A 27,411-nucleotide genomic window follows, 5' to 3' on the forward strand; every position below is an offset into this window, starting at 1 on the left:
GCTAAATGATTATACAATCGAAAGTTATTAATTAACCGAATAATTTGTTAACAATAATGTGTTGATAATAAAATTAAAATAGTCTTTAATAAATCAGTGTTTCCTTAAATCAAAAGAACTCTTTTTGCTTAGTTTTAGTATAACAAAAGCTGCTTAATTGTTATAAATCATTGTTAAATCTCAGAAAAACATATGCTTTGTAAGGTCAAAACCTTTACAGTGTATAGAAAATTCATTTCAAATTCTCAACTTTTAGAGGTTCAATTAAAACCCATACCTTCGTGACACAGAAACAGATTTCTTTATAATTTCGCAATCAAATTTTTTTTATAATATGGTAGTGTGAGACTTTAATCCCTAATAATATAATTTCCCCACACATTTGTAAATTAAAATTGAAAAATGTGTAGATAACTAAGGTCAATAAACTTGATTTTTTCGGCAGAAATATAAACACGACAAGGCTGTCCGTCCGTCAGACGTACAGGCGAAAAATCGGCCACATGCCCGAACATTTTCAACAAAAGCCAGATTAATTATTTTCAGGCAGTGAACTCTTTCTCTTGCCTCCACCTCGTTCTATTGATTACCCTAAAAATAATTTGAGAAAGTGGAGACGGAGCTGCTAACTGCTGGGTGCCTTGGCTTGGCGGATCCGATTCCGAGGTTGTTGTACCTCCGACTTCGATTCCAGCCCCCTGCCAAAGTGTTTTCGTTAGCGCAGATAAGCCGCACGAGATGATCTAGTAACCACTTCCTAAATAGAGCATCAACAAAGGGCCTTACACAGACACTGAGTACGTGTGAAAACTTTCAATTCATTTACGTACGTAGTTTGGCTTTTCGTGGAATTGGCTTTCAATCTTATGGCCAAGTTCTTTCTTCGCGGCAAGTTGGCCAGATGCAAAGAGTTACTGGCTGGCACTCAGGGCCGATAAGGGGCCATAAAACCAAATTGCACCAATGCAGGGACTTTATTTTTTTGGTTTAACTATAGTTATTGTTTAACCGTGGCAGCCACATGTTGCAGCCTGTCATGGTTCCGCTTCCAAAGCGCATCGCGTGATTTGAGCTCTATATAGTATCTACTATAGTATCTACTATAGTATCTACTATATAGATATACTAAATGTGTGCATTTGAATTTCCATGCGGCCAAAGTTAACATGACAGTGAAAGCCCCAAACTTATGGCCAATATTGAATTTGGAATAACAACATGACATTTGTTTTACTGCTGTCTTGTGTTTTTCAAGCGAGACATTTCGGCAGTTTTGTCAGCGATTGTTAACATTTTGATTTAATAAAAGGTTTAGTTTTAAAATAATAGATAATTTAGATGTTTGAAGTAGAGGAAATCATAATAATGAAGACAAAGATTTGAATGTGTAATAAAAGAAGAGTTCAGTTGGAAAGAACTTTAACAAAAGTTCAGAAATAATTGGAAGTCTTTTTAGTTATATTAATTTCTAACATAATACTTGTATCATTTATAAAATATATAATATTCTTAGGTGTTCAACGATTTGTGGAAATACAACATACATAATTAAATAATGTATATTTAAATATGATTTTCTTTAAATAAGTTACAAACGCTAAACAATCCACATCAAAGTGCCTCTAAGGAATCCCTCCCCCGTCCGAGTAATGGAGCGCAACAAATTCAACATTAACTAAGGAATACTATCAAAATGAGGTAATGGCGACTCAAGAACTATAAAGTAACGATTCAATCATGCACTTGAAATTGGTTATATACTAAATACCTATGTTTATATATACTTAAATATGCGTGGTAGTGGAAATGGTAATGGATATTTGACGTGTTCGATTCGATACTTAGCGGACTCCTTTGGACTCCTCGGCCTGTCTGTGTTTGTTTTGGCCGCCTGGTCACAAGGTCAGGCCGTCGTCATCATCAAAATTAATATGTGTAGGTCAAAGAGGTTATATACCAAGCCAGTATGTTCAAGGTAAGGCCTAATCGAAGGCCCGCAAAAGCATACTCAACTAGTGGCTCCGATCTAGGATTTAGGGCGTAGCCAACCTATGGCATTTGGATATTGGATAAGCCATCTCTCTCGCTGTACGACGTCCTCATTATTGGGTTGACCCCATTTAAGTGTGGGATGTGCCAGGGCCACCAGGATGGAGTGCGGCTCCAGCTCCAGCTCGGGCTTCGTCAGAGCGGGACGTGACTAAGCCTGGAAAAGTATGTCACCACGTGGGCCCCTTTGGCCAAATCTCAAGATTTTCCGACTCTGCCATGCAGGAGGTTAATATGAGAAATGGGTTCAACATCTGCTCCGCGTTCTGGTCTTGGGTTCGGATTCGGGCTCCGGTCTGGGCCTGGGTTTTTGGTAAACCCGTTTAGGTTGCCGCCCTCATTGTGTTTTTTGTCTGTTCTTTTTCATTTTTTTCCCCCTGTTGGTCCGTGTATAAATATCCTATAGACAGGCAGACAGCGCACTGGAAATATTTTAATGTACCTACGATAGTGCCGCGGCCGCTCTGCCGGCTGCATTAGATGCAGGTCACAAGATAAATGGCACAGAACACGATTACACATATTGAACAAGCCGAAAACATGATCGAATTACTGCAATTTCGTGTGGAGCGTTTTACAGCGGAACCAAACCCCAAAAAAAAAACATTGGTTCCATAAATGTTTTAATTTGTTTGCCAGCCTTTCAACCAAATTAATAAAACAGCCTCAAATTATTAATCGAAAACATGTTTGTTCTCAAAAATTTGCATGGTCACTGTGGGGATTATGAAACTGATGCTCCGTGGGCTAAGATGATTCTCTTTTTGGAGTATAGATGCATATTGATTGATTTGATTTTTCTTGAAATAGATCACATTCACAATGGGAAATTGTTCTTAAGAAAATGTTCAACATTGAATTGTTGGTCATTATTTAAAATGAAAATCATGAAACCGAAGTGGTTGTTAAAGGAAACTTTATGATATTATTGATAGGTAATTCAGATTCATTAGTTTATTACAAAGGAGATAGATTTTTAATAATTTAAAAACCTATTTTTGAAAATGAAATTATAAAAATCTATTAGATTTGGAAATTCAATTTCGATCTTTTAGATTCAAAGATACAGGCTTCATTTGTGACCTTTATAAGAACAAAATCTCAAAACCTACATATATATGTAAAAATATAATAATTGTAATAATTATAGGATATAAACCCCAGATCCTAGCTCCCTTTCTTTTCTATAATAAATATTATTCGAGATAGAAATTTATTTATTTCAAACAATGAAATGAGCGTTCCCTGTTAATTTACCCGTTTTTTTATTTAAAAACAATGATAAGCTTAGCGTTTTATTGTCCAATGTCTTCATGACTTTATTCCAGCACCTCTGAAACCACTCGATATAGTCACGAAAAATCCAGCACCTATTGTATAAGCGGTGCAAATTTGTTGCCAATAGTTAGATAATTGAAAGAAACCCATTTGCATGTGCGAACGCAACCGAACACAAGAGCTGCAGGATTAATTGCGGACTCGTCCGCTTCCGATAGTTCTCAGGCTTGTTTATTATTGGGAATATATCAAGGTTCATTGGAGTGGTTGTTGTACCTACCGGCGAGCGAAACGGGTTTGCTGCTCCCACAAAGATCCGAGAGCTGCAGAGTGGGCTTTGGTTTTCCACACAGACGGAGAAAGAGAGTGAGAGAAACCGGCTTTCTGCGTCTGCGTCTGCGTCTCTGGCTTTCTGCGAAGAATTCTCCCCGATAAGCTTCACTAGCCGAGCACTCTTTCCGGACCATTGGCGGCAGTAGCACTTCGACGGCGGCGCGCTAAACAACAAACCCGGATCGGATCGGATAGGCTCAAGCGGTGATCGCGATCGAGATCGGCATCGGCATCGGTATCGGGATCGAGATATAATTGCAGCAATTTAATGCGGACGCTGTACCGCATACTTTGTCGTTTGCAATCGGAGACTTTGTGAACAAAGAACGTTTAAGAAATTCGCAAAGTTCCCCAAATAATCGGCTTCGGTATTGAATTTCGAAAAACAAAAAAAAAAGAAGAGAAGAAATCGTTTCCTAGTAGTGAGTGACAGGTCTCTGGCTGGCCGGGATCCCCATTAATTTCGAACCGATCTGATCGACTTTGATCTAATCCGAAGGCAAGGTCGTTCGGGGTCCATTCAAGCGAAGCCACAAATTGGCCATTTGAGCGGCTTAGAAAAACACGGATCGATTTCGATTTCGCGTTCAGCTTCGGCTTCGGTTTCTGCTCTCCGAAACGAAATTTATTGAAGACGTGCTGGATGCGGAAGGACTGAAAAAAAACAAAATGTGCTTACTAAGCCAATGTGCCAGCGATGCCTCCGACTATTAATATTCAGTGCGGGTCCCAAAAAATGTCAATCACTTGATTACGAACGACAAACAAACAAAATCAGTGGAGTGCTCGAATTCGGGTTGCATAAATAAGGCGACCGACCACATGGAAAGTTAAAATTAAGAGTCAGACTGTGAAGATACGACCATTTTTCTCCGGAGTTCACATCGCAGCTCGTTTTAACCATTCAAAAGGTATAATTGAACTACTTCGTATGTACATATTTAATCGGCTCACAGTTGGTGTTTTTGGGGGAGAGTAATATAATATAAATCAAGTCTCTGCGCTTGGGACAAAATCAAATAGGTCTGAAATGGCAGAAGGTGTATGTAATACTTAAAAATAACTTTGCTATGCTATAGGTTTTTTGGAGCAATCTTTAAATATACATTTCAGACTCTCTAAAGTTTAATTTGTAATATTTCATAAGACTTCCAAGTTGAATTACGTATCTATCTATCAAAACTGTCTCTGCTAAATACAATATTTACTTTAAGAGTAAACAAAAATAGCTATTATTATTGGTTAAATAATGGTTTATTATTAAACTACGTAAGAAGACAACTATTATTACCTATTAGATAATAGTTTATTGTAAGTAGACAACCTGAATCCCTACCTATACAAGTTTATTTGCTAAACTTAAGCAATTAAAACTCTCCAAATATAGTAAAAACCACAGTTAAGCTATTAAGGATAATATTTAATGTTAATAATATTTAATTGACCCTGATATATAAAAGCAATTTGCATGATTTTATCAGTTACTGGCGACTGTTCACCAACAAAATACTTGTTTGCTTGGAAATTAATTTATGCTGCAATCTAAGATATCTTTGGCTAATTTCCCAGTTAACAGCGACTTATAAACTGTTTATGAGGATAATCCCCGGCAAATGTTTGAAAAATCAAACCATATGGCGGATCTAATCAAATCGTTCGCTCCATGTTGATGGATTGCATAATACATTCATCTGCAGCCAACTAGTGAGCTGTCGACTGCTGTTGCAGGAACTGGCTATGTCGGCATCGGTACAAATTTATATATATATAAATATATACATATATATTTATATAGGTAACTACACGAACATGGCTACCAGCCAACGCAAACGCAAAAGCAAACAAGCTATGTACATACCTGGGCACTTAGCTTACTCTACTCTGCCTCTACTCTGCCTGTGCGTCGCACTTGGAAGCAACAACAGCGGCGGAGCGACCTTGCCTGACCCACTTTACTCGGGGCAGTGCCAAAATTGACAGCTCTGCGGCATTTTACAATTTATGCTGCAAAATTACCCATAATGGCGGCGCTTTTTATGAGCGTGCGTGCTGGAGCATCGAAGAACTACCATATATATGTGAACGAGCTGAGCACCGTTCTCCGCTCGAAACTTTTACCATTTCTCATTTATAAAATCCGACACGCCGCTGAGGGGTGCAGTCAGCCAAAGGCCGTTGGCCGTTGGCCGCTGGCTGATTCTCCCGATTACCGGTGGTCGCTCTATGATTTATTTTATGCAACGCGCGCGAGTCGAGTCCATATTTATTAATTGGGGGGCAGGCTGTTGGCCTCTCCTAAAACGCCAAATTAGACTACTGGAAAGCCATCCGATCGCTGCATCCCGATTAACAGTGCCCGGGGACGAGCGCTTAGAGTTAATTACATCGCCGGCATCGGGCATCGGGCATGGGCAGTGGGCATCGAGCATCGGGCATCGCGCACCGAGCGCGCGTTCGTTGCCTAAGTCTTTCGTTTGCTGCGAGGCAACGGGACGCACATCCACTGTATGTGGCCCTGAAGCCCCCGCCCTCCGCCAGTTCGCACTGGTAATGGCGACTAGTTCTCGGCTATTGCTCAACAGTCTGGAGTCGTTAAAGTGTCGTTCAACCGCGTCTTAAAAATACAATTCGGAGTTGAAGCCTCGGCCCGACCGCATGCAGAATGAAGAACAATAACTGAGCGAGGCGAAGGCACATAAAGACATTTATTTATGCTCGACGCCCACAATGTCGCTGCTGCAGTCTGCCTTTCTGCCGGCCGTACCGATCTCCCATCGCGCCCGTACCGCTCTTGGCCAAAACTACTATAAGCTCTTGGCCAACTCTCAGCGCGTCCCATTTGGCGGGGCCCAGGCCAAACGAAAAGCCTGATGCGGCTCAAGCGGTTGAAGTGGAAATAAATTTTTGCTTTATTGAGGAGAGCAATTATGGCCTACAACGACGCGCCGATCCCTTACAACGGCTGCAAATAGATTTTCTGTTCTTTAACACAGTCCTAGCCTCCGCTTCAATCCCAAACCCAATTGTGGTCCGTTTGCACTGGGAGAAATTGATAGTTAAATAGAGGGATCTAGCTTAAAATATCAATAAGAAAAGAAGGATTCCTGAAAAGAGTAATGAAATTAATAATATCAATGTATTGAATAATAAATCTGTTGATTTCGAAAAGAATTTTACAAAATGAGCTCCCCATTTTCGCCAAGTGCATTAATACCCCAGGCCTCGGATCCGCCAGCCAGCCATCAGTCACAGTCTTTGTCTGGCCGTCTACGTGGCTTCCCTCATCCGTTGACGGTTGGTAATCCACCAGACTGGAGCTGAAGGCTGGCCAACGCACAAGCTGGAGGACCTGGACGGGGATGTGGATGTGGATTTCGTTGTGGAAGGAGCTCAGCTTGATGCGGCTTTAACAACCAAACAACCATTAGACGACGGGGATGGGTATTTAAACCGCGTTGGCAATGCGAAAATAAATGTAAATCAACTTTGCACAGAGCCTGAGTGCATTTTCTTATAAAAGTTCACATAAATTAAGCCAATTAATTTCGTGTCTGCCAGCGGCCCGTGGCTGGGTGCCGATAAAGTCGAGATTCAATTTGAGTGCTCAACACGCTGCCTCTGGGGCTGGGCTTTTGCTGGGGATTCGATCGCCGATGGCTGTGCCTGGGGCACCACGAGCCCTCGAATAAGCCAGACGATGATGCCCCTCTTTGGCCAAAGCCATCTCTCCAGCTCCATCTCCATCTGCATCTGCATCTGTAGCTGTCTTCGCTGTCAATCCCACGCACCATTTTATGACGCTGCTCGCTAGGATTGCTGTTATTGCATTCATTGGGGTCTTTTATTTACATTTTTATTTTATTTTCGCTGCGTTTTCCCTCGTAGGATCGAGGGAATCGTAGGAACCGGAGGAGCCATAGCCCCCAAAACAAAGCGGCAGCATGACGGATAAAAAAAGACGGAGAGCCGACAGGCGAGACGAACGAAATCCGGACGACGGAGGAGGCACAGTGGTTCTTCAAATATTTCAAAATTCATTAAAAAAAAAACTTAAATCAAATGATAAACAAAAATAATATTTAAATTGGTGGAGTAATATAAATAAATCCAATGAAAATAAAGTTTATTTTTAATTTTTGGCTAGCATAATGAACCACTGTGCGAGGGCGATGGCGATGACGGTGTAGATCTCGGGGTTTCTTAATATTTATCAGACGATGATGGCGAGCCGGAGACCCAAAGCCGAACTCGAAGCTGGAGCCGCGGCGGCGTTGGCGTTGGCACCCCGACTAATCGAATAGTCTGTGGTCCAGCCCCCGTGGTCTGCAGCTGAATCCATATCCGAGGCTGGAGCGGAGCTGTACTGTAGCCGGGAATACTAAGACACATTGTTTGGGCTCTTCATTTACAATCGTCTGTGAACTGCAGGCCAACATCTCTGCCGAGAGCCTGCAGCTGAACCATGAACGATGTCTAGGCCGCTGTGCGTTGTTAATTATAGGAAAATAACTGAAACAAAGGCAAAGAAACGAAGCGTCGTTGTCGGCCAACTGCTTGGAATTGTTCAGATGAAAGGAAAATATCACAGTCGCTATAGCGATGATAATTAGAAACTGGTGAAGTTCATAAAAAAAAAGGGTACATCACTGAATTAAGAAAACTTGGCTATCACAGAGCACTGATAATTATGATAAGTACTTTTGTTAATATTCTCTATATTTTATAATTGTTTATGAAAGCAATCTGATAAAGAAAATTAACTTGGCCTTGAGAAATATTTGCAAAGAATGTGCAAGATACAATGCAAATTCTTAGAGAGCAGTTAGGTCTTTGTGTCGATCAAAGATATGAATCAGTTAGAAAATACTGTCATTCTGGTAACAAGAAAATAACTTCAAAATAGTTTTAGTTAAGCTTGTAAAGAATTCTTTAAAACCTTTTATAAAAAGCCTTTGGCCTTAAAGGCACCTAGTATTACTTCTTAACTTTCAAATGTTTACCTTTTATGAAATCTGCTCTGCTTTTAAGCGGGGCACAACTTTTCCCCCGAAGGCTTATTTAATTCAGTAAGCAATATGTACAAAGCGTTTTATGGGTCGCAATTAAAATACAGGAATAATATATTAAAAACGCTGCAATTCTCTGACATGCAGTAGTAGTTATCCCTGTTGCTTCCATTCCGCGCAGCTATGGTGGCTTTATGCGTATTTATTTTACCCAGCGAGGCGCACCCAGAAACACGCCCGCAGCTGCGGCAATAAAAACTTTATAGATGCAGATATGTACATACACTGCAAAAATCTCCAGCAAATACCTTAGCACAATATATATCTCTGTGTCCATATATTTGCAAGTGTATGTGTACGTGTGTCTGCTGACGAGCTGACAGACAGACAAAACCCCAAAGACGGAAAGGAACGGCCAGCGGCCTAAGTCCCAGTTCCAGACCCCAGACCCGGCCAATGCCCAGCCCCAACCTCCATCCCCATCCCCAGGCCCAGGCCCAGTCCAGATCCCCATCCCGAGTCCCCATACCCTGAAGTCAAAACAGGAAAGGATAGACGGGGCTTCTAGCTTGGTGAAGGACGGTCGACGGTCGCATGGGGGACACGAACGAGCCACGAAATAAACGTTGATTACGAGTCTGCGCCGCTAGCTGCTGCCTTTGCCGTCTACTGGCAGTTGCACTCGCAAAAACTGAAATTCTACTAATATTTAGTGCATTTTTCTAGCTTAAGTAGAGTTTACTTATGGAAAATCTCTAGGAATATTTCCACATTTTCTTGACTATTTGAAAATTCAATATATCTATGTTAAGTTTACTTTATTTTCGATATGATATTGGACGCTAAATCATAGATCCCATATCATATTACTTTTTCTCTTGATATCTATCTCAGGCTTGACTTTTGTAGCCACAACTAAATCTTAAAAATGGTTTTTATGTTTTCTTAAATCCCCCTATTTTAAACAATTTCAAGTCCATTGGTTTTCCGAGTGCAGTTGTTTGTTGCTGCCCGCTGTCTGGCTGCAAGCTCTATTGTCGTGAAGCAGATTAGTTTGCCATCAGGTTCAACTTTATTTGCAACACAAATTTTCATTCTACTTGTGTGCAGCCACGGCGCAGTCGCAGCCAGTTGGCGAGGCTGATGCAGCTCTGGCCCAGCCCGAATCCGAGACCGAGTCCCAAGCCCAAACCGAATCCGAATCCGAGCCGAATCCACAAAAACAAAACCCCAAACTAAAAAACAAGAGCTCACGAAGCTGCGTGCTGGAAGTTGCAGTTTTGTTGCAGTTGGATTTTGAACCGGAGCTGAGGCAGCCCAAAAATTGAACAACGCCCAAAATCTTGTTTCGCTCCAGAGTGAACTCACGAGCTCACCGCCGCGCCCGCTGTGGAGTGGGAATATACTCGTACAGGCCATGGACCACGGCAGACCACAGGCTAGACCAGAGACTAGACCACAGACGCGGCTCGGCGGCAGCAGGAAGCATTGATCATTAGCGAGGGTCGAAGTTTACATACCCTTCACTTGGGTCCCACCAAATGGGGCTTAATGGATTTCGGGCCACTTTGTCAATTTGCAGCCCATAAACAAGGCCGTTGAGTAAAGACGGTGAAAGAAAAGAGATTTAATATATCCTTTCTCCGGATCATTTCGAGCATATTGCCAAGAAAATGAAAATATCATGGCTCTGCCATAAATCGGGCCAAATGATTTTCAATACATTTATGTCCAAAGTGACATTAAAAATGTTAGTAAAATGTTTTTCATGTCCATTTTGGAAGATACTAATAAGCAAAGCCTTGCCTCTTTGCACATTAAATGAAGTCTGATGTTTTACACATTTGTGGATAATGGAAACTCATAAAGTTAGCAAATCATTTTCGCAAAATTAGCTTGGCTTTTTTAGAAAGCTATAAGGAAATTATAAACTTTGGTTTATTGCATGTTGAAAGTATGATATTTAAGAAAAAATTTAACTGTTTTTATAATTTAAATTTAGTATTTTGGTTTAGTAAGGGGATATTATAACAAATAAAGATGAGGAAATAAGTAATCACAGCTCTTCAGTAGCTTGAAACGGTTCAGAAGAAAAGGTTAACTAAATAATCCCTACATTACAGGAAACAAATCTATAGTATCTATAAATTTCTATCATACCCAGAATGTTGTCCTTGAAATATATTTAAAGTATTTAAGATTATTTACGATTGTTTTGCCAACATCTTTACTGAAATTCCTCTGACTCTTCTTTCTCATAACTTAAAACTCATAAATCGAAACATAAAAGAAGCAAATCTTTAATAACTCCGCTAATTAGGTCACCTTTGAGGCAACAGAGATTGTTAACTGGTTAAAGGAGGAGCATGGCCATTCATCTGCCCAAGTGTTTCTTGCTCCCTCGTCTCATAAAAATTTCTGAGTAGCACAAATTAAGCCATTTTGGGTGGTAATAAATTCAACTGACTCACACTCCCTGCCATGCGGCAGAGAAATGTAGTCTTGCCTGAATGCTCGGCGTTATATGAACGATTGTTTAATCCTATATATAGACCTGGGACCAAGACCAAGACATCGAGGCGTTGGCCGCAGATCCAGCTCGGGATCTCCGACTGGAGCTGGGCCAACTTCATTGCCAGTAGCTGGAGCTGGCCAGGCTGTCTGACTGGGAGTACGGGTTTCCAGTATGTGTGTTAGGAGAAATTCGGTCAAATGGCACAAATATATTGTGCGCCGTGTGTTACGTTTGTTGCGCAACAGCAGCCGGAGCCCCGAATTGCGAACGGGATTGGTATTAGGATTGGGATTGGGCTTTGGGAACCGAGAGTGGAACTGGAACTGGAACTGGGCCTGGCGCTAGCCGCCTGCCGCCTGGCGATACTTGCAAATGAATGCATTATCGGGGCGCACATTTATTCGCCAAGCTTCAGCCTATATGCACACAGATTCATTATGTGTCTCTCGGCCTTTCTAAGCCAAATGCGGGCCAGGCCAGGCCAGAAAATATTGCAACACGCCGGCGAGGCGGCCAAAAGCGAGGGTGTCGGGTGGCCATAGCCATAGCCATAGCCATTGCCTCGCCTCCAAGTCCGATCTCCGGCTGCCTGGGATCCGACTGACATAACTGGTCATTGGCTTGCAGCAGCTCCAGCTCCAGCTTCAGCCTAAGCCTCAGCTCCAGCTCTGGCTAAGGACTCGGCGATGCCACTTAGATGCAGCTGCACAAACTGGAAATTGGCAAATACAGCTAGCACGAACAGCAGACGGCCAAAACCGGATTGGCAATAGCTCACCGCGAAGCTGTTCGCAAAAAAGCCTGAGCTCGCAATTTAAGCAGCCTCAGCAATGCGAGGTTCACTTCGTTTCGGGCCACAAGGAGCTGTAGTTGATGCACTGAGAAAATAGTAGCGATATATAATATATTTTTAGAAATTTGTATTATGGGTGTTGTTAAAGGGATATAAATATTTCAAGCCATAAGATTAATAAAGCTTAAAGAAAATGATCAACAAAATATTTAAAAAAATTATTGCCGAGTAAATTTCAAGTTTTTCATGTAAACAAAGATTTTTAAGTTTCCTAAAGTTTTACGGATTAAGTAGAATCTCTAGAAAGTCTTATCTCAGTGTACGGCCTCTGCTACTTCGACTGCTGCTGTCTGTTTGGCCAGTTTTGTAATTACGTGGAGCACACACGTGAACGCTAAGGGCCAGCAAATGCGGCCAGCAAATGATCGCAGGCCAGGATTTGGTCAATGATTCGCCGCCAGTGGCTACTGTCTGCAGGCTCCTCCGATTCGCGATTCTCCAGCGTTCGGGGCAATCAGAGAAGAACCCATTCTTCGGACCCAGATTGCCACTGTGTGTCTGTCGGACGGAGCCCCTCAATTTGCCCAACAGCTCTGCGGGATGAGTGCAAAAAGCCTACACTGTCATTTCAACACCGTTTAATGTCCGCTGTCATTTGTGTCAGCGTTCCGGTCCGAGCTTTATCATCTTTCACGCTGTGTGTACTTACCAATTTGAGCGATTTGGGCTAAGAAAACGAAAGCCGTCTCGATCTGTTTCTCGATTTCCTTCGCTGGCCATCTGAAAATGCGAGAAAAAAAAGGCACATTCCCTAGGGTTTGCGGAATTTTCATTAGAATAATGAGTTTCCAGAGCGACGGCAGCAAGTAGACCAGAAACACGCCGACAAGCTGCGAATCGTTTTGTAAGAGCAAAGTGCTGACTCGCGGTGAAATGCGTCTAAAGTACCGCTTGTAATTGTCGCACATGATTAAACGTAATAAAATCTCTCTGCGTTTAGACAGTCGAGACGTGACCGCTTGAATGACCGCGTTCCCCGGCCAACGATGACCGATATGATGACTCGAGAACGAAACCCCGTCGTAGACGTAGCCCAATTATATGCCATACACGGGTTCTTTCTTTCATTTGGGCCGGGAAGCACATACTCTTAACCAGGCACGAGCTGTCCAGCCCGTCAGGTAGCCCCATAAACCGGTGACTCTATTCAAAAGCAGATGAATCGACACTTCACTCGGCTTTAATTGCGTTCAGTTACATAAAGGTCATCGTGGTTTTTATGAGATCAGCCACAAAAGGATCTCAAGATATGGTATTCTCTCGGTCACAAACAAAACGAAAGTTATTAAGTTATAATAATTTTTAATTTTATATAACTTTGTTGACCATGAAGTTTGTAGGTTAGCCAATTTCGTTAGTTATTCCCAGAGTATTAGAAATTTAATTTGTATTAAATGCCATTAGAGATTTTGATAAGCGATCCCAAGGTCAATATTTTATTGAATTGTTTGCTGAACTTTATTGTGATATAATTATGAATTTAATCACATTTTTTGATAAGCTTCAAATTTCTTTTCTTTGTCTTTTTGGGAAGAGTTTAAAGTAGTTAGACTACCATTAAAGCTTTTACTTCTTACTCATGAAATTATAAACAAATATTGCATTTTATAGGATCGGAAAGCAATAAATTTAAAATCTTTACAATCATAAATATCATTACCAATTATATCTAAAAAGTAACTAAAGCAATTATGAAAGAAATGTAATGTAAGCGATAAAATCGATTGAAATTTTCAACGAAGATCTGTATACAAAAGTAATTAAGGCCACAGATCCATCATTCATTCTGGTTTAATCTTTTAAAGCCATAAATGTGGCTCTGAATGAGTTAATCTCCGTTACAGTATATAGTATATAATATTCGGCTGCCAATTTATATGAACTAACGAGGATCTGCACAGATTAATGGTGCCGATTGTAATGGCCAAGCTAAAATAATTGAGACAGGAGATCCCTCTTCGTTGTGCGCCGTAACCTTTTAAAGTGCTAAGTTCATAATTTATGCCCATTTCAACATATTGCCAAACCGCTTTCAGCCAAATCATTTCTCTGGCTCATACGCGAGTAAGTGGCCCAAAAACACAAGTACTTCAGCTCTCCAGCTCCGGCTCCCCAGCTCCGGCGGCGGAAAAACATTGACCAACTGGTCTTAATCGCTGTGAAAAGTCGTTGCTCAGAGCGATTGCATAAAGCCGGGGACCGAGCCAGGGTATTTTGTTAATTAATAATATTACAACTCGGCCTGCTGTTTGAGTATTTTGTTCACAGTGCCAAAAACAGAGCGCGGTGCGACAAATAGGCATTCGTAGATCTCTTAATTGCATTATTTATCAGCCGCCGCACAAATTGCTCTCTTCTGTTGGCTGCTGGCTGTTGGTTGTTGGTTGTTGGTCATGGCTACATGGCTTAAGGAAAAATGAAAGTGCTGCAGTATTAATTATGAAATCTAATTCGATTTCGTAGCCGCTGCCCAAGTCCGCCCCGAACGGAAAATGAAAGTAGACAAAGTGGACGGTCGGTCAGCCGTCTCGCGGACCGGAATCCGGAATCCGAGCTAAACTTTAGCAGTTCACACTTGCATTCCCCCAGCCGATGCCGAAACAGAAACCAAAGCCGAGACCGAGACCAAGACCGAGTCCAAGCCGATCCCAAACGGTGATGCAGTTCCCGACTTTGAGCCCGACCGCATTCGACTTGGCCCACAAACAAAAAAGTTATGCATTTGGACGATGATTCGGCGTGGTTTGTGGCTTCGGTCACCATTGCATTGCACAACCGATCCCCCGATCATCTAGTAGACCTTTTCTCAAAATTATAGATACAGATCAGCTGCCTGGGATTCGATTTAATTGATCAATGATGATGCATTACAAGTTTTCTATTAAAATGGACCCCTAATTGAATTACCTTGAGACCCCGAATTAACACTATCGATTCGATACGCATTGCGTTATAATTAAATATTAATAAGCAGTTTAATGGGGGCAGGAAAATTTCAATTTTCATTTTGTTATTGGGTTTAGATGTAATGTAATTGTATTACGAAAACAAAAAGCACTAGTTAAACAGTGAAACTTGCAGAAGTATAAAAGAAGTCTTAAGAAGTATATATTCATTTTTAATTTTCTTTTTTTTTTATCAACATTTAACTTTTTATGATAATTTTGACGATTACCTTACTGAATGGTGTTAATGTTGAATAAACAAAAACAGATTAAACGTAATCACCAACAGCTTGGGTGTTATTTGCATTTGTGGCAAACAAATATAGTAACTTCATACACAAAAGCTTCATTAAAAAGGTAAACGTTTATTTATCACGAAATTACAATTAAAGCAAAATAATAGCCTTTAATAAGGCTAACTAAATAACTTGATGTATATTTATAAAACGAAGGTTAAGCAACTCCACAGGATCTCCACTGCTGAAGTTGACGTTTTAACACCAATTTTAATGAGAGATTAAGCATCTTAATTATCTTAAGAGGTTCTAATCGATCGTAACTCTTCTTAATGACTACTTAACCTTAATATTTGGCAAACCCCTTCCTCATTGCAGAAATGGCTTCCTCTAGTAGCAGTCAGCCGGAGCAGAGCCGGTCACATGCCATCCCGCTATGCCGCCTGGGAACGGAGCCGAGCAGCCGGACGACGGCTGAGGCGGAGGAGCCCAGCGAGCGGCGGGAGTGCTACTACTACAGCCCGACCACCTCCCCGCATCGCCATCATCGTCATCCTAGGCATCACCATCATCATCATCATCATCATCATCACCAGAGCCAGCAGATGCACGGATGGCCATCGCGGCTGGGTCCCTGGATCGGACCCTGGCTGGGCGCAATGACCGCCTATCGGCTGCTGACAATCAGCCTCCTAATTGGCATTCTGTGTCCACATCACGTCCAGGGAGCGGACCCCAAGTTCGATCCAACCACGCGCATGCGCCTGGTGCTGGTGCCGGCGGACGCACAGGTCAACTCGGTAATCTACAGGTTGCGTGCCACCGACGAGGAGTTCGACTATCCGCTGACCTTCGAGTTCGTGGGCGATGCCAGCGCCTCCACGGTCAAGGTAGAATCGCTGCCCTGCACAAAGTACAACTCGGTGTGCCAGGCGAATATCGTGCTGCAGCGGAGGCTGGAGCCCGGACGCTACTATGACTTCCAGGTCTCGGTGAAGGACACCAAGGGCGGCATGACCACGCAGCTCTGCTCAATTACGGCCACCAACTTCACCACGCCGCACGACCTCATCTTTCCGCACAAGCCCGGCATCATAATGATACCCGAGGTGAGAACACTTCCCATATACCAGCTCTTATTTTCCCCATTTTCCCGGCTCCTCCCCCTGGCCACATGTGCCTTCGGTTAGAACGTTTCAATTACCAATTACAAATAACGCCCGTGAAGAAGTATGTGCACTGGGGAAAAACTCACAGATCCGCTAGCTGCAGCCTTCTTCCCAATCAGATATATCTCTGACATCTTCAAAAATAAATTGCAGGAGAATAAGCCATCCCAGGTCATTACCTAACGTTTCTGGCACTTGAAATACCTCGAAACAGTAAATTTAAACATATAATATAGTAATGAGTGGCTTTAGGCAGCATTTTCTCCGAGTGCTCTGCGCTTTAATGAAGCAGTAATCAGATAAGCCATTAGAGGCACGTCCCCCCAATGGGAAGATGCTATTCGTTTTCATAAGCGATGCTCGTACACGATAATCATTGTTATGGTGCAAAATTACAAGCAGATATTCGGACAGGGTCAAATGTGTAATTTTCCCCAACGAAAAGCCAGCCAACCAACATATCCGAGCTATAACCCCGATTTATCTTTTAAGGATGCTAAACGCGGCACGGAATTGGATTACGTAATTGCCCGCAAGAATCCACTGTTCCAGAAACCAGTCTACCTCGAGTTATGGGTAAGTGGATACGGAGACCCCTAACCCAACGGGGCCTTTGATTTATAACTCGTCCTCTGCCGTCCTTCTCGCCGACAGGGTTCTCCGCTGTTTGCCATAAGACAGAAAATCGTATCTTCCGAGACCACAGAAGGCACTGTTTTCCTCCTAGGACCATTAGACTTTGAAAAGCAAGCCATGTACCATCTAACTATACTAGCCAACGTGAGTAACGAAAGAGAGAGACTTATTAAAAGAACATATACAAGATGTGAACTCATATCCGGTCGTTCACAGGATGCCTATGCCGAACCTGGTCAAGACAGTCGCAATATAGCAGGCATGGAGATAGTAGTCATCGTCCAGGATGTCCAGGACCAGCCGCCAGTGTTCACTTCCGCTCCGCCAGTCACCAAATTGCCACCGGGCATACTGCCAGGAGATAAGGTACATACTACACAAAGCTTCTTAATGTTCAGATTCTGATTTTGAAGAGAACTCTATATAGATACTGCAAGTGCATGCCGAGGATGGCGACAAGGGAAATCCCCGGGAAGTTCGCTATGGCTTGGTCTCCGAGAACAATCCATTTACATCGTTTTTCGACATTAACGAAACCAGCGGTAAGTAGAGATATTATTATAATATTACCAATACTATTATCAACTCGAATCCAGAAGCTTATTTAATAACAGATTGCACTATCTAACCTTTGCCGTTGCCAAGTAAACAAATAACACACTTTAATTCACCTTTCGAGTGGCTCTGCAAGATGCAATGTGGTCACTCGCAAGAATGTTTGCATAATACTTACACCCTGCCCACTCCGTCCATCGTCCAGCGGCCGTCGTCGAGTGTAATAAAATAAGATAACATCTTCATGGGACACTGATAGTGCATAGATAGAGGAAAATTTCAGTTTTCTGCGGGCTTAGATGCACTGCAGATTCCCATAGATCCATAGATCCATAGAGGAGGCAGAAGGCAACAAAAAGTCCCTCCTCCTTGGCCTGCCTTTTGCAAATATAGTCGCAGGAAGCAAGAAAAATGGTCTGCGCATGGGCAGCGGACTTAAAAATATTGACCACAAGTAAAGCAAGCAAAATAAATTGGACGAAAATCAGAAACCACAACAGCCAGACGGAGAGAGAGACGGAGGTGGAGCTGTGGGGAGGTACTGGCCGCAGAACAACGTCAGGTAACCGATATTAACATAACTACCAGGTGGCTTCGAGGCGAGGCGGAGTGCCGGAGAGGGAGCTTCGAGCACGGAGCACCGGGCACGGCAACCCGCTTTGTCGTCAGACTCGTTAGATAGAAGCAGCCAGCTCCTCCAGCACTCCACTGCACTGTGGTTCCCCGACTCCAGGCACTGGCACTCCAGCGACTTCCTCCGACGTCCGCAATACCCGTTCGTTGCGGCCAAGTTCTGTGCCGCAATTTGGCTTGCGTCCCATACCCCCCCTTTTGCGACCACAAATTCACAGAGACTTCCTTGTTTCGTGCTAGTCTCGTCTCGTTTCGTCTCTTCTCTTGGCTTGGCAGTAGCACTTTGATGACTTTGGCTATGACGCCGCGACTCGCGCTCCTCACATAATGGCCAGGCTGTCTCCACCTCCGCCTCCTCCTACCTCCTGCATCAGCAGCTCCTCCTTTTGCTCCTCCCTCTGCCCCAGTCAGCCCACAATTTCTTCAGTGGGAAGCAGTTTTGTGAACGGCCTTTGAGGCCTTCCACGAAGATTCACAGTTTACTGGCTGCTTGTTCCAAATGAATTTCAAATTGGAATCCCTTCGGGGCAAAGCAATTAACAGCATTATGGTCGATATTCCCACTTCCCAGATTTATTAATAATGGTTTACATACCAGCACCCAAAAGGAGGTCTTCTAAATCGGTATTTTATTCAGAAGAAAGGACTGGGAAATATATAATATAATAATCGTGATACTTGAGAGATTTACTAGTTACTAGGAATAAAAGGAAAAATAATTAAACTGATATAAGACCTTGATAATTTCTTCCTGTGTAGTGTTTATACCTAGTTTTAGGAACACGAAAACGCGACTTGCAGCCACGCAATAATTACTTAACGGCATAAATGCCAGAAAAATATGGAGAAGCTCTTAGAGAAAAAGCGTCTACCTGATTAAGAATTCAAATTGGGAACCGTAAACCAACTTAAACTCTACTCAGAAAGGTTAATTTGGCAGTTCTAAGCCTTGAGAATCTGGGCAAGACCCTGCTACTGCTTCGGCTTATCCCCAGAAGGTTTATGGGTGGGAAACTTTTCTTTCTGGCTGCACAGAATCTTAGCATATTACTCAACGGCCACCGGGGAAAAAGTACAAGGAGACCATAAAAAAAGCGTTCAATAAAAAATTGGAAAAAAAGCATAATCAACATGAACTGAACTTGGCGTGGGAACTACCAACTTTCTGCACCATTTATCAGGTTTACTGATGATGGCTCCGTAAAAAAAAAAAGAAGGCAACCTCTTTGGCGTTCACGGCTGCCCTGCAGCATTGAGTTTTCCTCTCTTTTTTCCTTTACGCAAATTAGCAGGGAGGAAATGCAAAAAGAAAAGAAGTGCATTTCCCATACTTGACCTTCATAACTGATGTGTCTCAGCCTTGGTAGTTAAAGGGTTAAGAAATGTACTTATATGAAGGTAAATAAAGGAGGGAAAATAACAACTATTTGTAGGTGAAATATTTAGTTATTTGGCTTAATTATAAACTAGTTAAGGAATTATAAAGAAAGTGGAGAAAGTATATTTGTACCCCTTTAAGCTTTACTTTATTATTATTAACAATTAACTCTGACATCATACATTTTGAATGGTCTTGTCTTGCAGGTGAGATCTTCCTGATGCGACCCCTCGAGGACATTGCCTTCATCACGCATGTGGGTGATCCGGTGCTGCTCACCGTAATTGCGGAAGAGGTTAAGGTGGGTCGTGACGAGCCGCCCGCACTGGCCTCCACGGTCCAATTGGCGTTCTTTCTGCCCGATCGCACCAATTCGCCGCCGTACTTCGAGAACGATCAGTGAGTACTATTACTATGCCAGCAGGTTCCCATTGGGACAGCTGGGGGGAGCTCAGCGGGATTTTCGGGGGAATCCACATCGAACTTCTGGGGGGCGAGGGCAAGGGCAAACCTGCTCAACCACTATGGACTTGGGGCTCTGGTCCCTGGAAGTGCAATTTCGCGAGGTAGGAGTGATGTTGCTTATCCAAAAAAAGGAGAAACAAAAAACAAAAACAGAAAACGGAAAACAAAAAAGACACCAAAGCTGCTGCGACCAACACAAACAACAAATTTTAGCCGCGTCCATTAGCATAAAGTCCTAAAATTCTTAGCATAGGCTCCAACGATGACGGCGATGGCGACAAGACGACGACGAGAAGACTCAGGGAAGACTTGGGAGACGACGACGACCAAGTCGAAGACGAGCACTATAAACTCTTCTGCTGAAATCAGCGACTGCAACCTCCATTTATGCGCACTAACTTTGAACTCCAGTCCGTCGTCCCAGCCGAATTCCCGACAAACTGGAAACTGCCAACTGCTAGTCCAGACTGCAGTCGGAAAAACGTTGGCCATTTACTGGGAAAATATTCTATAAATTATAAGTGAATTGCTTGCTGCAAATGGAACTTTATGGATACCTAATGAAAGGCATTTGTGGAATTTACAAATTGTTTATAAACTATTAAGGGGAATTAGAAAAGTCTTTAACTACTCAAACTTAAGTTTTTTTTTGTTAATTCAGAGATTTTGAAATTACATTTTTTGTAATCATTTTATAAGTACCTTTTTCGTTAAGTTATTTTCGGGAACTGTAAAACAAAAATGTCGCTATTAATTGCCCCGCCAAAGTGACGGAAATGCTGACCAATCTTTTTTTGGACTGTAGAACTAGCTTGTCGCACGCCTTTACAACAGTGTACAGCGTTCACGAAGTTCTTTCTCCATGCTAATCTCTGGCTCACGACTTTTCTCTTCCTTTTGTTCCTCCTCCTGCCTGGTGCCTTCCTCCTACCCGCAGCTACGTCTCGAGGGTGGACGAGAACGCCCCGCAAGGCACCGCTCTGACGTTCGTTGATCCCTACGTGCCGCGGGTCTACGACGATGATACGGGCAAGAACGGCGTCTTCTCGCTGACGCTGCTCAACAACAACGGCACGTTTGAGATCTCGCCGAATGTGGCGGAACGGAGCGCCGGATTCCTCATCCGGGTACGGGACAACTCTCTACTGGACTTTGAGCAGCGCCACTCGGTGCAGTTTCAGGTGCTGGCCCAGGAATTGGGACCGGCCACCAATCTCTCGGCTCTGGTCAACGTCACTGTGTATATCAACGATGTGAACGATAATGCTCCTGTTTTCGAGATGCCCGCCTACTCCGTGGAGCTCCCTGAGAATATGACAGCGGGCACAAAGGTGGTACAGGTCCTAGCCACCGATCCGGACTCGGGTCTGGGCGGCAAGGTGCGCTATACGGGCATCCTGGGCTACCTAAACACCTCGCTTAACCTGGATGCGGAGACAGGCCTGATTACGGTGTCCACCAACAAGCACGGCTTCGATAGGGAGGTGATGCCCGAGTACCATCTTTACGTGGAGGCACGGGACATGGATGGCGAGGGCAACCGAGCTCAGGTGCCTTTGATTATCAAGCTCATCGATGTCAACGATGAAACGCCCATCTTCGACAAGGATCTATACGAGTTCATTCTCGCTCCCGACCTGCTGGGCTTCACCACCACCGCGGTGATCCATGCCGAGGACAAGGATGCCACTGCTCCGAACAACGAGGTGCGCTACGAGATCATCAATGGGAACTACGACAATCAGTTTGTCCTGGACAAGGTATCCGGTGAACTGACCGTCAAGGAGAGGATTCACCTGCGGTCTAAGAAGAATGCCAAGACGAGAAGACGTCGCCAGACGGGCTCGGACGAAGAAGACACCGATATATTCATCCTAACCGCCAGAGCATACGATCTAGGCGTGCCTGTGCGCTTCTCCACCACCACGATCCGCATTTATCCACCGGAGAGCCGCAAGCGAACGGTCACCTTTGTGGTGCCGGGCCACCATCCAGACAAGGCCAAGACCGAGGAGACGCTCTCAGCCATCACGGGCGGCAAGGTATATATCCACAACATGCGACCATTGAGACCCGATGAGCCCGGTGCCAAGGACATACCAGCGGGAAATTCGGGTGTCAAGGAGCGCAGCGTAGTCACTGCCACTGTAATATACGACAGCTCCTCGGTGGTGGACATATCAGAGATACAGCAACGACTCTCGCAGCACAATAACTCGTATGCCATCATGCCGCAGGACACTTCCTCCACGGACGTAAGTGAATCCCGGGAGGATCGGTTGGCTTCATTGCGTTTAATAGACTCTCACCCCCTTGCAGACCCAATACAAGGCGGAGAACAAGGTGCTCTTCTGGTTGCTCATCCTGCTGGCCACTCTGGTGGCTCTGACCATCCTGATCCTGCTGCTCTGCTGCATCTGCTCCTGGTGTCCCCTATACGGGGCGGCGACGTGAGTAGCTTCTTAACATATTTTAATTTTGGGGAATAATCTGTGGATAGGTCACACCCATATTATCCCTGATCAGAAATCGGATATTGAAAAACTATAACTCTGCCTGTCATTATCCATAGTTTATGTATTAAAAGTATTAAAATGAACCAAGTCCAACTTACTAAAACTGTATAAACTGCATAACGACTTGTTGATTCCATCACTTAGTCGATAATAAAAGCCGAATCATAAATTAAAAATATTCCGAGTGCATTGAAAACTTGTTAGCACTCTTACAATTTAATAGTGGCAATAATATTTATTAAAACTTTTCGTGGTTCAATTAGTCATGGCTTGAAACAACCGTTGAATATTTACGATGCCCAATAATCGTTAAGATTGTAAAGCGGCAATTGCTGACATCGGTTTATTAACTGAATTAAAAGCAGCGCCACCGCCAAGTATTGAGTCCAACTGACAAACGAGTATTTTAACATTCCTGCGATAATCCACATTTACGTATTACCAACATCACAACCATTCTATCTATGTATAATCTTTTATTCTTCTCTTGTAGCAAAAGAATAGTTAATATCAGTAGAACTGAAGACGATGTGCATCTAGTGCATAGGGAAATGGCAAATGGAAAACATACAAAATCTGTTCAGGTAGATTTTGAACATTTTCGAATTCAATTGTAGTAGTAAACGTAATGCAAACGCAAACGCACTTAAAAAATCTTACAAAATTGCAAAAGCTCTCAATTTTTAAGTTTTTCATTTTTGATTTCCTTATTGACTACGAAAATTTGACATTTCTACACAAAATTTGCACATAAAAAACCCCGTATTGGATGTGGAAGTCTGTCTAACTAACCTGGCAAAGGGATATTGCACAGAGCAGTTAGTGTTAACAATTAAATGAATTAAATAATAATAAAATTAAATAAAAAATCTTGTTTCTGTGTCGTAAATGTCTTTAATGCCCATAACTATATTGTTATATCGTGAAATCTGATATGACTTTTAAGTTAAACGTATGGCTAGTTAAATCGACAGAAAACAATTAAAAAACGTGCATTAACTTCAGAGTTTTTGATTTATCTACTTCTTGAAAATAAATTTAAAGACTTAAAACAACTGCTCTGTGAAAACTACCCTTTATTTTCGCTGCATTTAAAAAAAAAAAAAATCATGCTTCTTTAGGATTAGAAAAATCATGTCAAGCCTGCTCTTCTAAGCCAAATCCTTGCGTGACTTTCAGGTCGCCGAGTGGATGGGAAGACGCGATGCCTGGTCAGCGGAGAAACCTCCCGATACCCGAACGAAGCCCACCCGCTGGGAGTTCCACGATGGACGTGAGCAGCTTGACGAAAACGTAGGTCGGAGCCAGGACATCGGCGAGGGGCGTCACGTCCAGTCGGCCGAGGAGCAGCAGCGACGCGTTCGCATCAAGTAGGTTCTTCTATTGAAATCGAAATGCATCTAAAAATATAAATATATATTTGTTTAAACCCCCAGGAATAACCGCACAGCCAAAGACGATCTTCATCTTAGTTTCCATAACTCTAGGACTAATCTAATTAACGACCGCGACGTCTACATGGAGGATGTGATTGAGAACCGCGATCTGGCTGACGAACGGGAGCACATTTCCAGGACACGGGTCAACCGGCAGGAGTACGCCCGGAGGAAGCACTACGACTCGGAGGTCCGCATCGACGATGATTCCATGCGGAGGCACGAGATCGACCGAGGCAGCGACATCGACTTCAACACGGCACAGAACAACAGTCTCAAGAGCAAGCGTGAATTGTTTATCAAGGATGGAAATGTGGAGATTTTGCAACTGATGACCAGGGATAAGACGAGGGATGGCCTGAATCTGGATGACGACAATATCTATGTGAACGTTCCCCTGAAGCCGGCGGGCAATCTCTCCCATCCGCAGCTCCTGATGGTGGATAACACCGGCAAGGAGATCCTGATGCGCAGGTTCATCGAAGAGCAGCCGGATGGCAAGCAAATCATAAGGGAACACTACCAGATCGTTCCCGGGGCCACATACATTCAGTCCATGCCCAATGAGGTGCAGCAGGGATCGACCCTGAAGGGAGACACTTTTCCGTTGGGCAAGTCGGGGCCAAACAGCATAGTTTACTCCCAGCTGGAGCCGGAGGTGAAGGTCATCCACACGCAGCCTGTCCAAGCGACCGAGGGCATGTCCTTGGAGCAGCAGTTGCAGCCAGCGGTGTCCAATCAATCCCTCACCCACGAACTGGAGCACTCCCTGAAGCAACAGAACGCTCTTCTCAGACAGATTCTCCTTGAGAAGGAGAAGCTGGAGAATGCCTACACTCAACACGAGGTAGCTCTGGAAACCCAAAGTCTTCCCGGACAGTCGATGGCCATAGGAACCCAGACGGATTGCGATGCTGGAACTCAGACCGAAGGCCTGGACACCTTGGATGCCGAGATTCATCAGGCGAAACCCTCGCGCCGGAGAGCTCGAAGCGAGAACGACGAGTCCATGTCTGAGGATGGCTACGAGTATGTGCGCTTCAATCCACCAAACAGTCCCGAGGGCGTCTACTGGATAAAGCGACGGAGGACAAAGAAGCGCCCGAGACAACCGCGCAAGAGGATCGTGATGGTGGAGGAGGTGAAACGCAAGATCCGCACACCCATCAAGGAGGAGGAGGAGCTGCACGAACGGAAGAAGCGTGTGCCTCCAAAGAAACCGCTGAGGGAAACCAAGACTAGCATTCTGCGCAAGCAGCTGAGTGACGAAAGCCGAAAGGACAATGCGAGGAATGGAGAATCGCAAACCGGCGGCAGCCGTCACCGATCAGAGGCCGAGGCCAGGAGTCGTGAGCTGCTCATGGAAATAACCGATTCCATGGATGAGATGGCCAGTCCCGGATCGCACAGCATCCGAAAGATCCAGGTGGAGAAGTATTACAAGCACTCCGATGGCGACTTCGACGAGGACGACACTGAGTACTCCATCGACTCGGATGGGGATGAGATCGTGATCAGGTCCAACTATCCCAGTCGAGGGCAGGAGAACGAAAGGTACAGGAGAGAGGAACGGGTCTATGCGGAGCCAGAGGAACCGAAGGGGCACAAGAGGCAGAGTCACCACAGAAAGCCATCGCCCACCGATTCTCAGCCAGAAGCCAAACCGCGGATATCGAGGCGCGACAGCTCCAAGCGGGGCTCCAGGAAGCAAACGTCCTCGGAACCTCCACACAACCGGCTGTCCATCTCCAAGTATGAGTCAACGGTCAGCGAGAACGGCAGGAAGCTGACATCCACCTCCACGGAAATAGTGGGCTCCAAGCGATCCCTCACCGATCGGAGTTACCAGAGTGAGACAGAGTTGGCCGCCCTCGAACACGAGCATGAGCCCGAACCCGAGGAACGGAATGTGCCCAAGTACATGGAGTGGTACTACAACAAAAAGAAGACCTCGGTGAGTGGACGCACCTCAACGGAGTCATCAAAGTCGCAGCCGTCCAGCAAGAAGAAGGTGGCTGCTTCCGAGAAGCGCGTCTCCAAGACTCGCATAACAGTGCATCCCAAGGACTTTGAGGAGGATGAGGATGCTGGTGGACGGTACAAGCCTGAGCCCGCTCCCCGAAAGTCCCCTCCAAAGGGCAGTCGCCTGCTGAAGGAGGACCGCGCTCTGAACAAGCAGCACAAACCAAAAATCGAGACTGACACGAATCACCCGCTTCTCCAGCACTCAGAGCATCGCTTCGAGCGTGAAAACGCCCTAGAGGTGCCAACCGCACCCACCAAGCTGCCCCACTACATGTATCCGGAGACGCCGCCGCATGCGGCTGCGGCCAGCAAGGATGCCACCAAGTCCGCCAAGGAGCTCAAGCCCAAGCCATCACCCATCAGGGAAAACGAAGTCAAGGTTTCCAACTCAAAGATCTACGTGGAGAGTCGCGGACCGGGTAATCCCTCGCAGAAACAGCTGAACGCCTCGACCCTGGAGGATGACCACGACTCCGGAATTGCCATGAACTCACTGCTCAACAGCCTGGGACGTCGCAATCCCATTGCCGAGAAGAAGAGCGTATTCTCCATCGCCTACGACGACGTCAGCCGGGTGAAGAAGATCAACTCGGGCGGCGAGTCGCCGCAGTACTAGTAGCGATCCACTCCAAACCCTTCAAAGGAACAATCATATGTGATAGCCTCCAAGGCTCCCTACCTGCGAATCATCGAACCAATATCTGCAATACTGTATCATATACACCCAAAGCCAGCCTGTTACCCCATTCGTAGTCTACGGGACGTTGAGAAATGTTCAACTCGTTTCTGTGCACCGAAAACACACAACATACGTTAGGATCCGGTTAGGATTGCCGCCTTCATTGTAACCATAAGCCGACAGATGTAGTTCAAAGTTTTATATTTAACAATACACCTAGAGTCTAGGAGAGTGGCGTAAGCTCCATGCCACACCAATGTATTCAACTCTATCCTATACGCATTATGTAGCCGACCCTATGTACGACCAAAATTGTTAAGGATATTTATACGGTTAACGTTTAGTGTGTCTTCTTGTACATATCACGCACAAGTCATTGCAAGTGCTATCCTACCAGAAACTTGTGCAAATGTGTATGTACATAAGCTAATGTATACTTTGCAGTCGAATGAACAAATGCCTGCCATATTGAAAACACTTGCAAATATAATCTAATAAATCAGTATCGAATTAATGTACATATTCTAAGGATAAGCTTATGCAAATAAAACAAATTAATCCCAATTAATGTGTTGACTTATTCTTAAAAGGGAAACGGGGGATATATAAAAGATATATATGACATGAAATATGTCTTTGGACTCTTTGGGAACCTACTTACAAGGCTTCAAAGCCCAGCAGGAAATATTAAAGCGATAATGAAG

The 27,411-nt window shown here is 44.2% G+C and overlaps 1 protein-coding gene across 5 annotated transcripts; it reads left to right on the forward strand.

Moving 5' to 3' along the window:
- Positions 1-1,651: 1,651 nt before the first annotated feature.
- Positions 1,652-27,230, forward strand: Cad86C (Cadherin 86C). 5 transcript variants are annotated; one of them, XM_070287166.1, is made up of 12 exons: positions 1,652-1,698; positions 15,594-16,324; positions 16,877-16,960; positions 17,039-17,164; positions 17,237-17,386; positions 17,448-17,562; positions 19,793-19,985; positions 20,989-22,306; positions 22,353-22,501; positions 23,061-23,151; positions 23,747-23,937; positions 24,004-27,230. In XM_070287166.1, the coding sequence occupies exons 2-12, from the start codon at positions 15,596-15,598 to the stop codon at positions 26,642-26,644; spliced, it is 5,787 nt and encodes a 1,928-aa protein (XP_070143267.1). In that variant the 5' UTR covers positions 1,652-1,698; positions 15,594-15,595; the 3' UTR covers positions 26,645-27,230. The 5 variants fall into 5 exon arrangements, with proteins under 5 accessions (XP_070143267.1, XP_017017699.1, XP_017017700.1 ...); XM_017162210.3 differs by lacking the exon at positions 1,652-1,698 and adding an exon at positions 4,078-4,571; XM_017162211.3 differs by lacking the exon at positions 1,652-1,698 and adding an exon at positions 4,078-4,571 and having other exon boundaries at positions 22,371-22,501.
- The last annotated feature ends 181 nt before the right edge of the window (positions 27,231-27,411 follow it).

The sequence above is a fragment of the Drosophila kikkawai genome, chromosome 3R (genome assembly GCF_030179895.1).
Source record: "Drosophila kikkawai strain 14028-0561.14 chromosome 3R, DkikHiC1v2, whole genome shotgun sequence".
Lineage (NCBI taxonomy): Eukaryota > Metazoa > Arthropoda > Insecta > Diptera > Drosophilidae > Drosophila > Drosophila kikkawai.

Bases quoted from the DNA above. Each gene is read 5' to 3' on its own strand.
- Cad86C (XM_070287166.1), top strand. From the start codon at position 15,596: ATGGCTTCCTCTAGTAGCAGTCAGCCGGAGCAGAGCCGGTCACATGCC. The intron at 23,152-23,746 runs GTAGATTTTGAA...CGTGACTTTCAG, and splicing joins AACATACAAAATCTGTTCAG to GTCGCCGAGTGGATGGGAAG. The intron at 23,938-24,003 runs GTAGGTTCTTCT...TTAAACCCCCAG, and splicing joins CAGCGACGCGTTCGCATCAA to GAATAACCGCACAGCCAAAG.